The 16,242-nt window shown below is 50.9% G+C and overlaps 1 protein-coding gene across 1 annotated transcript in view; it reads left to right on the top strand.

Moving 5' to 3' along the window:
* SNX29 (sorting nexin 29) overlaps positions 1-16,242 on the top strand; it is a 388,450-nt gene that overhangs the window by 283,492 nt on the left and 88,716 nt on the right. Inside the window, exons 17-18 of the mRNA XM_081298376.1 lie at positions 150-205; positions 2,762-2,843. Of these exons, the coding sequence (XP_081154502.1) occupies positions 150-205; positions 2,762-2,843 (138 nt within the window). The remainder of the gene's footprint in view (positions 1-149; positions 206-2,761; positions 2,844-16,242) is intronic.

Raw genomic sequence — 16,242 nt, forward strand, 5'->3', positions numbered from 1 at the left:
TCTCTCACTATTTTCTAGTAACTGCTTCTTCACCTCATTCTGAACAGGAAATGTTCGGGGATCATTGCGAGGCAGAAATTGTCCGTGATTATGCAAACCATGGTAACTGTATGCATTTTCTCTCTTCCTCTCTCCTTCCCTGATGGCAGGTGCCTGGAGATTTGAGTCAAACATCCGAAGACCAGAGTTTGTCGGATTTTGAAATGTAAGTCCATGGCATGTGCTCACGAGGGGTACTTTAGAGACAGGACTCTGTTGCTGGCTCAGGTCCCAGAAGACCCCCCGGGGAAACAGAAATCACCATTAAGCCCACAGCAGGTTGATTTGGTTGTCATGGAGGGTGCTTCTCCCGCAGCCTGGGCCTTCTGGTGTGTTTTGTCTTCCCCTTGGGTTTTTGAAAATCTTTTTCCCTGGCTGACATTTCAGATTTGGAAGGTGTCACATAAAATTTTGAATTTTAAAAATTTCATTTGAAAGTTAGATTCCCATGCCTGTGGCCACAGTCCCCAGGGCAGGGAGCAGCTGTCCCCTTCACACAGGGCAGTACGCTGGGTCGGCTGTACCCCTGGCTCTCTGTCGGTTCACCCAGCAGCCCCTTGTAGGTATTGGTATCTGCATCTCCTGGGTCATGAGCCTCCCGTGATCTGTGCACAGCTCTGATTCCATTTGCCTCTTGATACCTTAGAGAAATCATTGGTCTTGAGATGATTTCTATTCAGGTTTCCTTGGGTTTGGGACGTGGTCTGAGTCCTGGGTTAAGGGCCAGGCAGAATCTTCTTCCCTGTCCTTCAGATGTGGCCTGTTGAGGAAGGTTCAACCTCCCCTCACTCAAGCCCAGGAGGTGGAGGCCAGCCTGGGCAGCATAGCAGGACCCTGTCTCCAAACAAAAAGACAAGGAAAATAGAAAATGTAGCCTTCTTCTCAGAAAGGGTCAAACAGGAAAAGTCACTTCTGAAGGGGGAGCGCAGGGCAGGGCATCAGAAAGAACATTTTTCGGAGCCAGGCGGCCTGCTTTGAAACCTCAGTCCCTGAACCTCTCTGGGACTTGAGGTGAAGCTCCTGATACCATCCTTGTAGGGTTCTGGTAGCTATTTGAATGAGTTATAGAAAATCCAGGGCACCAAGGGGTCCCTTATTGCTGGGGGGGTGCACCATGGGAGGGGAGTAATATCTGGGTGGGCAGGGAGAGGAGGTGAAGGATGGAAGTCTAGGGTGAGTTGCTTCCCATTGGCCTGTGGGTGGCAGTCAGCAGGAAGAGGCTACTAGAATGGCCGCTGGAGGAGACACCTATGGTGGGAGAAACTGGGAGGAGCAGAAGGTGGGAGGGCGTTCCCAGAGACCAGTCATTGGTGATGGGGAGGGCCTGGGGAAATACTCTACCGAACACTTGCTGTGGGCAAAAGTCCTTCATGTGTCCCCTAAAGAAGGCCCTCCCCTAAAGAAGGACCTCTGACTCCATCTCCAGCCCTGCCCTCTCCCCTCCCTGCACACCAGACGCCGCCCAGTTCCTCTCCTATAGCCACCGGTCTCCCCACCACCAGTACTGCTCTCTTCTTCACTTAGCCCACGCATGCCAGCGTTTCCTCTGTCCAGGCGCTCTCTGTCTCACCACACCTCTCAGAGGGGTGTCGTCTCACAGATGACAGGCTTGAGCTGGGGTTCAAACTCTCCTGATCCGGTCTTTGCAGACGTTAACTCCCCTGCCAGAAGCAGCCTTCCAGCTGCAACCTCTCCTCAGCTTGCCAGACTCTGTCCCCATAGCCTGGCCCAGACGGCAGCACACCCCCTGGCATTCACTCTCCTTAGATCTAGTAGCACTTGGTGACACACCAATGCTAATTAAATAATTTCTATGTAACAACATTAAGCACGTATGCACCTAACATCAGAGCCCCCAAACATTTGATGTAAAAATAGAAATGAAGGCAGTAACGGGTACTTCTATTATAAGAGTTGGAGACTTCAGGTCCCCACTTTTACTGATAGATAAGACAACCAGACGGGAGGTCAGTGAGGAAACAGAACACTTGGACAACACTGTGGTGAGCTACAGCCGTGGCCACGGCCGTGTATTTGAATATCAATCTTGCTTCATTAGACCCACAGACACAGTGTTTTTGGAAAAGTCGAAAGAGTACTTGTGCCTGGCATCCTGGTTTTGTCACTTGTTACTTTCTGGTATCCTTCCCACCTCCTGCCCCAAATAGCTGTCCCTCAGAGCCATGGTGTTGGTCTCCTGAGCTCTTGTGGAGTCTCACATGAAATGGGGGTGAGAGTTTGAAGTCAGTGCAGTGAAGAGACAGTGTGGCTCCACAGGGTGCTCTAAAGCTGTTGGTGTCCTTCTGCATGGCTTCCTGTACATCCCTGTTGCTGTCCCCAAGGAGAGGTGGAGCCTGAGCATCAGACACATCCTAGGCCCAAGGCATCTTCTGAAGGCCAAGGTCCCTCAGCAGGCAGGAATGGAAGGGCAGCTCGTTCTCATTTCAAAAAATAAACTGCATGTGTAAACTTACAACATATAACATGTTATATAAATTTATATGGTTGTATATATTGAAAACAGTCCTGGGAGATGAGGGGTGGGACTTGAACTGGTCCCTAGGTTCACTATCAAGCAATACATGTTGTATGAATTTTTGGTGCAGAATTTTAGAGGAGAAAATTGTTTCCTGTGCTGGTTTCTGTATAGTTGTTGGTTTCTGTAAGTGACAGTGGCCACTTGTTGGTTTCTGTAAGTGACAGTGTGATCTCTCTTGGTCAGATCTAACCGGGCGCTGATCAACGTCTGGATCCCGTCGGTGTTCCTCCGCGGCAAGGCAGCAAATGCATTCCACGTGTATCAGGTGAGCTCCGGGTTCTAACGCCAGCCCTGTTTGTTAACCAGGTGCTGAGCCCCCTTGGGGCTGGGGTGCTGTAGTAGGAAGGAGGCCACAGCCCTCCAGCCGCCCTGAGGAAGTGTGTGTGGCCCTTTGTCCGTGAGGAGGAGTCGGGGAGAGCCTCGTGCCAGTTGAGTCTCCCAGGGTGACAGCTGCTGAACTGAGCTCAGGCTGCTTGAGCAGACGTGGGGATCTGTTGGCTGGTGTGGTGGTGACAAGTCCTGGGCTAGGTCGGGCCTCAGGCATGCTTGGCCTGGGGTCAGGAGCCTGCTGCTGCCTCCTCTTCCTGCTGCGCAGCCAGCATGGCTGGGTCTCTGCGGCTGATGGGAGTTCCCAGCAGCCCCAGGCTTTGGCGGGGTCCTGGGCCTCAGCTCACTGGTCTGTCTGGGATCTCGGGTCCATTCCTGAACCTTGGGGTTGGGTGGTAGACTTTCCTGGCTGGCCCAGTTTTGCTCGTGTACTGTGGCTGATGCTGGGACTGACCTTGACCTCATGTCTGAGAAAGGGGAGAGGTGGTGGCCCAGAGGAAAACCAGGCCACTGTCTTCAACAGAAGGGGCAAGGGGGACTTGACAAGCTCAGACTGTGGACATCTCTGCTTCCCTGCAGTAGAGGTGGCCTCTCCAGGAGATGCTTGGGTTTCTAGGTCTGCAGACCCTTGTCTGCTTTGGCGGTGACTTTGCAGTCAGGAGGACCCCGTTTTCCTCCTTGCTCTGATTTCCCGATGCCCCTCTGAGCCCTGTCTACTTCCAGACTTTTTTCTTACCCTGAACCCTGACAATAGCTTCTCGTGTCTGCTGATTCCGGAACAGCTTGTTTCAGCGCCGCTCTTGAGCCGCTTCCTGCTTCTGCTCTCCTCTTAAATCAGTGATTTCATGAAGTGAAGTTCTGACTCCCCTGAGCTCTGTGGAAACCTGGGTAGGGTTGCCATTTTTTCTTAGCAGGAATTGACCTCTCTCCAGGGAAGCAGGATGGTGAAAAGGGACCCTGAAGTTGCAAATAGGAGCCCTGGCTTAAGTCCTGTGACCTTAGGTAAATCTTGTTTGTCTCTAAGTGGAAGTGGCAGCACTTATCTTGTGAAACTGCTGTGAGATTAGGAAGAGGTGCTTCATTTCCTGCCTTCTCAGACGATTGCCCTGTTTGGTCTCAGATATAAAAGCATGACTTGTGCATATTAGAATCTCAGAGACAGTGAGCTGGAGTCTGGCACAAGAAAGTCATTTTAGTTTACACATTCAGCTGGGCGACGGTACACTTTTCATATGTACTGGGAGAGTCTGAGTGTTGATGACATGCTCTCAGCTCTGGTTTAAAAAGAGAACCAGATATGTCAGACTTGCAAATATCCTCTTCTTACCCCAAAGCAAAAGAAACAAAAACAAAATTAAAAACCCACCCAAAGTGGGTCATTTGAGTGACCTTCAAGTTCTGCTTTGCAGTCATTGGAATGCTGGGAGGTGTTGCCTGGTGAAGGAGGCAGTTTTATCTTAGAGCAAAATTAAAACGTGCTATCACTTGAGAGGTTTCCTTGACCTTTCATACCCCCCCTCCCCTGTCCCCATCCCATGAAGTGATCTAGAGATTTTAGCTTCTAAAAGTCAGCTAGGAAGTGAGATGGGCACAGCAAATCTGCTGTTGCCTGGGAGACTGTTCCCACAGTGGCCACAGTGGCCTTAAAGCCACTCTCTCCCCACTTCACTGTTTCCAGAGCTCTCCAGGGCATGGCTCAGCCGGCACACCAGGCTGCGGCCCAGATTTCGGCAGCTCCCTCATCACCCAGAGCAGCTTAAGCCCACGCCCCCGGCTCAGGGAGCCTGTCCTGAGGCTGGAGCAGGCCCAACAGCACCTCTTGCACACATTGTTCTCTTTTTAGCTAACGATGTCTGCTTGGTGCCTCAGGAGCAAAATCGGAGCATATTTGGAAGCATTTCAGATGATTTTGCACAGCGTTTTTTATATAACTGATGCTAGCTAGCAGAGGACTCCTTTAAATCCTGGCACCATTGGAAATTATTTGTTTTAGGATTAAAAAAATGCATGCCATTTAATTTCAAAAGATTTGAGATAATTTCTAGAAAAAACATACATAAAAGGATGAGAAAAAAGAGAAGGAACAAATATCTAAGAGAGCTTAGAAGGGAAGTGGAAAGTCTATTTATCACGGGATCCAACACGGTGGTTCTTATGGGATTTTAAATTTCCTGAGAGCTTCCAGGCAGCCAGTGTGAAAAATGGAAACATGGCTGTTTGGATAATTCCAGTGCTGGTGATAAAATGTTAGTTCCTCAGAAAGAGCGCTAAAAGCAATGTCTACCTAGGACTTTTGATTAACCAATAATAAAAAATTTGGTAAATAAACCTGTTACATTTCCATGACAAATCACTGCCTAATTTCACAAGACCTCCCTGGAAGGAGACTAAGGGCTTAGCCCCCAACTGGACGCGGATGGTGTGGAGAGCCTGGCTGTGCAGCTTCCTCAGGGGACCGTCACTGGCCATGTGTGAGTGTTGAGGTCTAAATTAACTAAAGCAGACTGAATCGAGGCATTCGGTTCCTTGGTCACACAAACCATGTTTCAGACATTTAATACATGTGTGTGCTGGACAGTGAGACCTAGAACATGGCGCCTGCACAGAAGGTTCTGGGGGCCCTCAGACCTGCAGGGAGAGGCCCTTACCCCCCAGCAGCACTGCAGCATCCATGTGCCTGGAGGAGACAGGCTCTGCTTTGCGCCCTGACTCTTTCATCTTAGGGTCCCCAGGCAGGCTGGGGGTCAGTGCTTGTGGCCAGAGTAGGCTTGAGTTTACGTTGCTTTGCTTTTGTTGTATTTATTTTTATATTTGCCTTCTGGTTATGACACAAGTCTGTTTTCCCATTTGCCATGGTGATGTTCTTTTTAAAATAAATTTTAGGTAGAAAGGAAATGAGTCCGCTTAAAGAAAAATACTAAATAAACAATAGTGAAAACAGCAAAAAATCGAGACAGGAAAGAATAACTAGAATGTGATTAAAGACTAATAATAAAAATAATAGCTGCAAGTCGTAGCCACCTCTGCTGCTTCATGCATGTGTTGTAAAATAGCGCTCATTCAGTCCACAGCAACCCTGCAAGGTGAGAAGCTCTCATTATCCCCATCTCACGAATGAGGAAACAAAGGCACAGAGAAGTGTCTTGTCCAGTGATCTTTTTGATTTTTAGTCCAAATAGCAATTTCTGACTGGTCGGCAGAGCTTGTGGGTTACTGTCTGAGGGATAGATCAAGCTTTTTAAAAATCCTAGAAACAGCCGGGCACGGCAGCACATGGCTATAATCCTAGCAGCTTGGGAGGCAGAGGCAGGAGGATCACGAGTTCAAAGCCAGTCTCAGTAACTTAATTGAGAGGCCTTGAGCAACTTAGTTGAGACCCTTTATCAACCTAAAATAATAAAACTGGCTGGGATGTGGCTCAGTTGTAAAGCACCCCTGAGTTCAATCCCCAGTACAAAAAAAAAAAAAAATTCTAGAAACAGCTGGGACAGTGGCCCTCATTCTAAACAGAAGGTGGAGGGCACACCTGCAGCCACACCTGGACCTTCCTGTGGGACCACTGTGTCTGCGGTGCACGGACACATCCATCCAACCCTCTGAGTCCCAGAGGCAGTTTTCTCTAGAAAGGTATCGAAGCAGGGTTGGTCCTCCATGAAGACTTTGGCCATAGATGTTCTCAGGGACGCTCCCTCAGGATCTCGCTTGAGCCACGTCAGGTCCTGGAAGCCCGCCTGGAGGGATGGCTTAGAAACTGTACTCCTAAACATGGAGGAAACCGTGGTGCTCACCCTTAGCCTGGGGTTGCTGAGCTCCCACAGCCCGTGTTGTGGAAGAGCCCTGGAGGTACGTTCAGTAGGAAGGGTCCTGGCAAGGAGCGTAGTGTGCTGCCTGGGGCAAGCGTGACTCTGTAAGAAAGGCTTGTTCTCTGTGTCCTCGGGGACAACGTGTGTGCCAGCCCCCGCTAGAAGTGAGCAGTGGCAGCACTTGACCAAATTTCAGAACAAAAGTAGCATTGATAGTGGGCGTTGCCAGTTCTGAGTTCTCGCCCATTTCTTCTGCGCTGGGACAGCTAGTGTTTAGCTGCTAGTAGGCCAGAGCCTGAGTTAGAAGGGGGGGCAGCAACCAGTGAAATGGAAAAGAAAGCAAAACGCAGCCTACTACCTCATCTTGCTCAGGCTTGCTCCTCCTCTCTCTGTGAATACACAGAAATGGCTTGCTTTTCTGTCACTTCTACGTGACAGTTAAATTTGCAATTAATAAATTTCTAGCTTATACCTTTACAAATATTTGCTCTTATTTTCCAAATACCCTGACTTCCAAGCAAGTTTGAGGTCTGTGTTAATATCCAACTGAAGTGTTTGTAAAGGCATCTTGGACTTTCCAACAGTCCCCCTATTTATTTCTTCAGCAAATATTACAGCCACTGAATTGGTGTGGAGTAATACCTCAGTACACTCATTCCCTGGGCCCTCGGGTGTTTCCCTCTGAAAAGTATGGTTAGCATAAGTGCAGCTGGAGTTTGTCTTCTGTGTGGAATTAATTTCAGCCTTTGCATTTAGCTGCCAGAAACACTGGCCTTGGTCAGTGTGGTGCAGAAAGACCTGTTACCTTTCCTATTAATAATGGACCACAGCCTTGGTGGGCCCTGTGGGGTGCCCATGGTTCAGAGGATGGTCATGTCCTTGGACTTCAGGCTTTGGGTTCTCCAGTCCTCTTTCCATCCTCCTCCTCTTTCACCCAAGCCTCTGTCTGTGTGTCTGGTGTGGAGCTCACAGAGAGATGGGATTCCTCGCTCACAGAAAGATGAAACAATTGGGTCACACGTAGAAACCGCAGCCACAGCTGTACTACTGCGGGCTGTGAGAAGCCTCTGGCCCGGCAGGTACCAGTCGAGATCTGGGGGAAAGGACCAGTTCTAAGGCTGCAGCAGGTGCCTCTTCACGCCTGGGCCTCCCTGTTGCGTCTGTTGTGTGCAGGGTAGACAAGAGAGCAGGCTGTGGACTGAGGCAGACATGGGCTTTCTGGGTCTGAGTTTCTTTCCAGCCAGCTTGGCGCCTGTGCTGCATGCCTGTGTAGCCACAGGAGCGTCTGCCTTGGTTCTTACTGTCGTCTTCAAGACTTTGTGCCCCACACAGCTAAGCATCACAGCCTCTCAGGATTGCAGCACATCAGCCCCCACTGTTCTTGCAGTGCTCAGGGCTCCTGGGAGAGCCCAACACGGGTCAAAACAAAAAGGAGAAGACATCAAAGTCTCTCCCTCCCCTGAACATAGGTGCTGCCATTATTCTCTGTGCTGCTTTTGCCTTTCCCAACAGAAAGAATTTCATATTTTATTTCACAGTCTAATGCCTTTGTTCATGCGAGCAAGCTGATATGAGGGCCTGCTGTATGCCAGGCATGTGCTTAAAATCTGTAGAGCCAGTGGCGACCCAGACCTGGCTTTGACCTTGCCCTTGCAGACCTCAGTCTGTAGGAAGACTGGGACCCCTCCTGGCAGATGCTACTGAGTAAAGTGACATCTGTCTGCAGAAAGGAGACAGTGGGAAGGACAGAGCATGACCACCTTGCAGTATGGTGACGGCCTTTGAGGTGCTGAGCACAGTGTGTGGCATGTGGCTTCTATGTGAGCATTGCCTCAGAGCTAATAACCACTTGCCTTGTGATTCGGAAAATCCTAGAAGTGGCATGAGAAGAGTTTCCCCGTTTATTGAATGTCTCTGGGCATGCTCCTGTGTCCAGAACCTTGAGTTAACCTCTGCTTTATCCAAGCTCCACATTGGCTGCCCCAGTTGTGGGCCCTGGGGGCTGGCGAGAAGACGGGAGCTCCAGCAGGCAGCAGCAGGCCAGGGCAGAGGGAGCTGGCGCTTGGCGGCCAGCATCTCTCCATGGCACCCTGATGTCCCTTGCTCCCACTACTTGTGAGCCGGGCACTGTTGTTGCCGTCCCTGTGTGGCAGGTGAAGCCGGGTGACACCGTGGGTGCATGACTTCCTCTGGGTCATGCCCAGGTTCCTGCTTTGTAGCTGTCTTTGCCGCCTCCAGGAAGCTTGCCACCCACCACAGAGCCATCCGCCGGGAGAGTGCCTTTCCCTGGGACCGGGCTGTTCCCATTACCCAACCAGGGCCTCTGCCCACCTTGTTATTGACTCATCGCTCATTGTCACAGCTATCATGGGCAGCTGATCCTGGTGACAAGCTAATATTCGCACAGGAGAGAAAGCTGCAAAGATCAGAGTGTGGAATTGATGGGTCCCTGGGAATGTGAGAAATTGATGGAGTGGAGACTCTTTCGGGCTTAAAGATTTGAAGTCACAGAGCAGAGGAGTTTGAAGAAAGCGTGGTGCTCACTTCTGCGTGCGTGGGCGTGTTTTGTGGGTGCATGTTTTGAAAGCTGTGCTCAGTGATTGGAAATTTGAGAAAGTGATGTGAACTTTGTAAGCAATCGACAGGCGGAGCCTCTGTCTCCAGGTGTCCAACCACATGGCCCAGGAACGAGCCTTGCACGGGGACTCTAGACCCCGCCTCCCGTGTCTAGTCCAGATCGTGCCCCCTCCAGCCTCAGTCTCCTCCAGTGCAGTGAGGTGGGCTTGGGGGCCCCTGAGCTCCAGCGCCATTGCTTCCCACCACAGCTCCAGCCTAGTGACCTCCAAATGGGACGGAGTCTGCCCAGCCCCCTGCCCAACTTTTCCCATCCCTCCATCGAGGAGGCTGAGGAACAAGAGGAAGGGGGAGGCAGGAGCTCCTCCGAGGCAGTGTAGTGGGTTAGAGTCGCTCTCCGTGCCGCAGAGGCAACCCTGTGCTGTAAGTGCAGATGTGGGCAGCACCTGCACTGGCACAGGTGCCAGGCAGCTAGGTGCTGGCACCACTGCCCAGGGCCTCTTCCTTCATCCTGCGGCTTCAAGGGCCCCGGGGACACTTGTGTGTGTCCTGCTCTTAAGTGGCGGTGGCCACTGTTCTAAATACGGGCGAAATGTGAGATGGCGTCGGAGGCGTCTTGTGTTCACCACACTTCGTTCATCATGGCTGGAGTGGGGCCTCCCCAGGGGTGACTGTGTCCTGTCACCCCTCCACCACTGGAGAGGAAAAGCCCAGAGTGACTTGTTAATTAATCTGCCTCCCTTCAGCAGCTTCTCTCTCTGGGTCCCCGTCACAGCCAGCGGGCTCTGGTCTCCTCTCATCTTTCTCTTGTTTGCTGGTCTTTGCTGCCCCGCCACCTAAAGTCCCTGCCTGGCTCGTTGTTTTTCGGTGGCTTGAGGTGGTTCGGTCTTGTTGAACATGGGGTGGGGGCAGCCAGGGTTCCTGCCTGCCTCTGTGCTGTGGGGACAGATGTCGGGGAGCCCCAGGCTGGCAGCAGCTGTGCCAGTGTACACGAGCTGGCCCTTCTGCAGGCCGGAGGCACCACAGCTTCCTGAAGGCGGGGAGCAAGCAGGACCCTCGCAGTGGCCGAGATGGTCTTTCCTGTTAGCTCAGCAGGCTTGTCCCAGAGTCACGATCATGGGGTCCCCTGCCACTCTCTGGAGTTTTGTACCCATACACAGCATCTTACAATACGTTGCATCTTACAATACGTTGCATCAGAAGGACAAGCTTCTATTTTCTTTGACCCTCTGTCCAAGAAGAATAGACGGTTTTTTAAATTTCAAAGTGGAGCTAATTCAGCCCCAAGGGCTCCGGGCGGGAAGTCTGGTATTTGTGTTTGGTACACTGCAGCCCAGCACTTGGGGCCATCAGCCCTTCTGTCTGGCCTGGTGACTGAGCAGAAGAATGATATGTCTGACCTCCCAGGACAGGGTCTTGCTTGTCCAGGGAGGGAGATAAGGCTGGGTAAGGAGGCTTGGTTAGGACCCAGGCAGATGGCTTCTCCTGCCAGGAGGGAGATCTGGGGCAGAGGATGTGACAGGCCACCTTCCCTGTGCGGCTTCTATGAGGAGCTAGGCTTCCTGTACGAGTGAGGCCAGATGTTCCCTTCTTCTCACAACTGTCACCTGCCAGGCAGCCAGGCTCAGGACAGCTGCCAGAGAGAGTATGGGGACAGCTCTGGTTCTCCTGTCCTCCGTTTTATAAGACTGAAGCTGCCCCTTTGCAGCAGCCTGTGGGGAGATGAGAAGCCCAGGGTAGAGAGGGTGTGCTCCCTCATTCTTCCCCAGAAAGCCTGCCACAGGACAAGTACATCCCAGGAGCATGGGGTCATTGCCCGTCACTTACTCATTCAACAAACTCCTGACTCCCCATGTGCCTGTTGTACGGGAGCAGGCTGCAAGGGGCTGAGTCTTTTTTCCCTGTCTAGTGGGATGCCTTCCTCACATGGCTGGCTCTTCCTATTTGGCTGCTGACTTTCTTCTCTTAGCTTCTGGTAAGGGAAAGGACTACCTGAAGCATGAGGGGCACTTTTTTTCTCCTGGAAGCCTGAGCCACGTGCAGATGTGACAGCCTGAGCCTGTCTGCCTATGGGAGTTGGTTGAAACTGGCAGATCCCTGCATGGTGGACAAACATTCCCTGGCATGATTGCCCGCTCACTCCTGTTAATATTCACCTGTGACTTTTTTTTTTTTTTAGTTGTAAATGGATACAATCAATGCCTTTATTTTTATGTGGTGCTGAGGATTGAACCTAGTGCCTTCCACAGGCAAGGCGAGTACTCTACCACCAAGCTACAAGCCCAGCCCCTTACCTGGGGCTTTTTTTTTTTTTTAAGAGAGAGAGAATTTTAATATTTATTTTTTAGTTTTCAGCAGACACAACATCTTTGTTTGTATGTGGTGCTGGGGATCGAACCTGGGCCACACGCATGCCAGGTGAGTGCGCTACCGCTTGAGCCACATCCCCAGCCCTTACCTGGGACTTTTTAATGACAGTTATTATTCTGGTACAGATCTAAAATCACTGTTAATTGGTTAGCAATATTTTTATTCTTGATACAATAACTTTAAATATCTTTTTAAAAAATCAATTGCTATAAATTCATATGCCAATATCCTCTACATTAACTTGATGGGAAAAGAAAATTAGTCTCAGATGGAGGGCATTGGTATTGACCTTGTTTTTTTCCTCAAAAAAAGTTGTTTTAGAGTGGAGTCAGTGAGAAGGGGAGGGAACAGTTTTCCAGGTTGTGTCTTGGAGTTTCTGGGCATGGTCATCTACATCTGTTTCTGTCCTGTTTCTGAGGTTCTCCATGTGCTTGGTGACAGTTCTATGCTAGGGACTAAGTTGGGGCCACCTGTGCAGAGTCACGTTAGATGCCTGCTTCCCCAGGAGTGGTAATTACAAACCTGCCTAAGCCTGTCTGATGTCACCCCACTAGACTGGGGGTGACTAGGGGATGAGGTGCCACTGGCATCTAGAACATGGGCAGTGCTCAGGGCAGCCCCATAGCAAGTAATGGCCTGATCCAGAATACCCACAGCCGAGAGCCCCTGGGCTGTAGCAAGTAGTGCTGGCCCGTGCAGTTCCCTCCTGTGCTTGTTCCCTCATGGGCAGGTTTTCTTGGAGCTGCATTTTGGCTCAGGGCTGGTTGTAGGGTTGGACTCTGAGCAGTCCCACATCCTTTCAAGCAGGGTGTGCCTGCGTCTCACCCGGTTCACATTCAGGGCACCTTACATCAGAAGTGTTGGAAGCTAGCTGACACCCTGGTGTTCTAAACAAGACTCATGAGGTGACCGTCCTCACGCTGACATTCACTGACCTAATGGAAAAGACCAGAGGGGTAGCATGATTTGGAGGAGCACAAATTCAGGACTCTGTCTCCTGTGTCTTTAAAGTTGGCTGTGTTCACAGCCAGGCTGTAGTGGTAGATGCTGGTGGGAAACTCCAGACGTCTCCTGGCCTCAGCTATCTCCAGTGGAAAAGGCCTCTTTCTTGCCTACAGCTGAGACGGTCCTGGAATTGAGTCTGACTGGCTTGGACAGTCTGGGCCATGCGGGTGACCTTGACCGTAGTGTGTGGGTGGTGTGAGGCCTTCAGGGCACCCCCGTCCTAGAGCTGCAGCGCAGTGGGCACTGAGGATGCTCTTACCAGCAAAAGAGCCGTCCTTGGATAGGCCACCAAAGCACTCATCCCCTAATGCCTATGGGCTGCTGGCAGCTCCCCAGCCCAAAGTGGTGGTGACATTTATGCATCTCTCCACTACACTCTCCTTGCTAGTGGGAATCCAGGGCATCTCCACACGTTGCCAAAGGTCTCCAGGGGGCAATAACTTCTCTGCATGGAAACCCTTTCTCTGCTTGGACCTCTGAATGTTGGGGCACAAGTTAGATCATATGGCACATGCTTTTCTCCTTGTTAGGTACACCTCCCTCTTCCTTGCTCTTACCTCCTGCTGAGTGCTTCCTGGTGAGAAGGACCCATGGTTTATGTGAACATTCAGCATGAGGGGTGGTTGATGGTTTTCATTTCTTGTCCCCTGCAAACAAAACTGTCAGTCTTGTCCTTGTGCAGACCTCTTTGTATGCACCATAGGCAGGGCTCGAGGGGAAATGCTCGGGGTGGACATGTTCAGGTAGAGTGTGCATTTCGTATTTTCATGGGCCCAGCCAAATTGCTCTCCCAAAAGACTGAACCAGTTTTCAGTCACATGAGCAAGGCAGCACAGTGGTCTGTCCTCGTGTCCTGCTGACATGGGGTATTATCCATCTTCTACATCTTCACTGTCCAATAGAGAGAAAAATTGCATTTCATTGACTTGTGAATTTATGTTTGTCATTACTTATGGAGGTTGGGCACATGTCTATGTTTTCATTCACCATTTTTATTTTTATTTGTGATTGCCCATTAATGTCCTTTCCCTGTTCTATTGTATGGTTCAGTGCTTTCGTGCTGATTTGTAGGAGTTCTTTGAACAGGAATCCTGTTGAGTGTTTCAACTCTTGCTCATCTTTGAACTTTGTGAGATTTATTCTTTGTTCTCTTGTTTCCTGAGCTCCACAATCTTTGGGAGAAAGGGGTTGCTTGGCTGAGCTGCTGCTGTGCTAGGCAGGTTTCATTATCTCAAGAACCTGGCATTTTGTGGGCATCTTTCCATCTTAGAGGTGGAAAAAGAGATGTTCAGAATGTGTAGTAAATAACTCACCTAAGGTCACATGCATAGCTCAAAAGTGCCACCACTTGTCTTCCTACCCAAAGTCCAACAGTCTCTAGAGGACAGAACGAAGGCCAGTGGACAGAAAGTGGGCACAAACAAATTTGGCTCATCTGTCTACCAGCCTGTCCCTCTGTCTTTTCATCTTTCTGCCTATCTTTCCATCTGGTCACCTTGCCATCCTGTCGTGGGCTAGGTCCTGGGGATATAATTGTAAATGGTAGAGACTAATCTGGTCACTGGCTGCTTGATATAGCAGAGCTGTTCAGAGGCAGGATGGTCTCATCAAATATTGACCTGGGCACCCGCTATTCCAAGATCTGGAAGCAGGTAAATCCTCTTTGTGGATGTTAGATGTTCTCTTTCAGCCACACGTGACCTTTGTTCCTTACAGGAGGGACTAACCAACCTCTGAGGTCCCTTTCCAAGTGTATAAGTTCATGAAAAATGTGTTGACTCTCAGATCTTGAAAATGAACCTTGGCCCCTCTCTGTCTTCACCGTACAATCACAGCATTAAAAGTGGGGACACAGGAGTCCATCTTAAGGCCTCGCAGTACAGGAAGCAGAGATGCTGACCACCCCCTGCTTCCTTGCATACCTTGGAGGAGCTCTGTCTGGGCTGTTAGTGGCCAGCAGACTTGGCCTAGAGACAAAAACTTGCCCCCAAGCTCGGGCATCCCAGAGAGTGGGCACACAGCAGAACTCACACTCCCTGCCAAGGTGGCTCAAAACCGGGGGACCCGGGTTTTCATGAGTTGTCATCTCATGACTCCCATGTTTAGCTCCTCAGCCTGGGGACCTTTAGTGTGCACCTCATGGAGGCTGTGACTGGCAAACTTAGGAGGTGCCATTCACTCCAACCCTCTGTTCACCTAGTAAAATGCCAGCTCCACCAAGGCACAGCTGTGTGTCAGTTTTGCTCACCACTGAGAACACTGCCACCCTAGGACCCAGAGCAGGTAAGCTGGCTGGCTGGCTGGCTGGGTGAGTGGGTGGATGTTCTAGTGCAGGGACCCAGGTTGGCTGTCTTGACTTTATCTTCTCCACTCCTATTCTCCCACCTTCGTGTAGCCCAGTGCACTCATCGCATTACAGTCCTGTCTTTGGATTGATTTTCAACTTTTCTCTCAGCCCCTGCCAAACCCTCCTCCTTGAGGTTCAGCTTCGGTCATGCCTCAGTCTCCTCACTGGTTCTTCCAGCTTTCTTCTTTGCTTGTGATTGGCCCAGCCCTGATTGAAAGGCTCACCTGCTTCAGGCATCTTGCTGTCTTGTGGTCCCAGGGTGACTGGTTTCTCTAGAGCTCCATGGTTAGGGGGCCTTGCATCCAGCTGTGATCCCCAGACATTCCCATAATGTCCTTACCTTCTCAAGACGCTGGAGTCCGCACCTGCTGCAACAACTGGGATATCTGGGAGTGAGCTCAGCATCAGCTAGAGGGTTTGGGGTGTCAGGTAGTAGACTGAAGTGAACTTCTCCAGTGGGTGAGCCACTGAAGGGGGGATCCCAGGAGCACGGCAATGAGCAGCAGCAGCAGCATCTTTCTTCCTTCCCATTGAAGCCCGTATCTTATCAGAGAAGAAAGATTCCACACACGGAGGTAGAAATGGTATACAGACAAGCATATCTTCACAGACTGCTCTGGAAGGAATACGGACAGGATCCCAGATCTCTGTCAGCCTGGGCCCAGTTAGACTAGGGGTGAGGATGGGATGCTCTGAGGATATCTGCTAACTCCCAAATGATTTAGAGTTAACTGAATAGAAGAGGAATTTGCAGGCAGAGGGGACAAAGCGCAGCCTTGTGGTAGATGGTGTTCTAGAGGAGCAGGTGGCCACTGTGACGAGAGCAGAGCGAGGGGAGGTGAGGCCCAGGGCTCCAGGCGCTGGGTCGTTGAAGGCCTTGCGGAGGAGTCTGGGTGTCCACCTATTCCTCTCTCCGTGGGTCCAGTCACCCACTCACTTACCTAGCTTGCCGTGATCAAGGCCTCGGGTGGTTTACACATGCAGAGCTGCCCCGGGAGGGGAGCAGGTGATGTGCCAGAGCGGGAACATGTGCCAGGGTCTCTGGGCTCGTGAGATTGTGATTCAGATGTGCACGGGAGCAGCCTGAATTTAAATCGTGGATCTGCCACTTAGTTCGCTTGGTGGCTAGACGTCCTTCAGTGACAGTTTCTGTCATTGTGCTAAAGACACAATGTTGTCATCTCTACAGTGGGGGCGCTACTTCCCACGGGTTGCATGAGCGTTCCGCTGGAGGTGCC

Source organism: Spermophilus citellus, assembly GCF_964194105.1.
Source record: "Spermophilus citellus genome assembly, chromosome: 6".
NCBI lineage: Eukaryota > Metazoa > Chordata > Mammalia > Rodentia > Sciuridae > Spermophilus > Spermophilus citellus.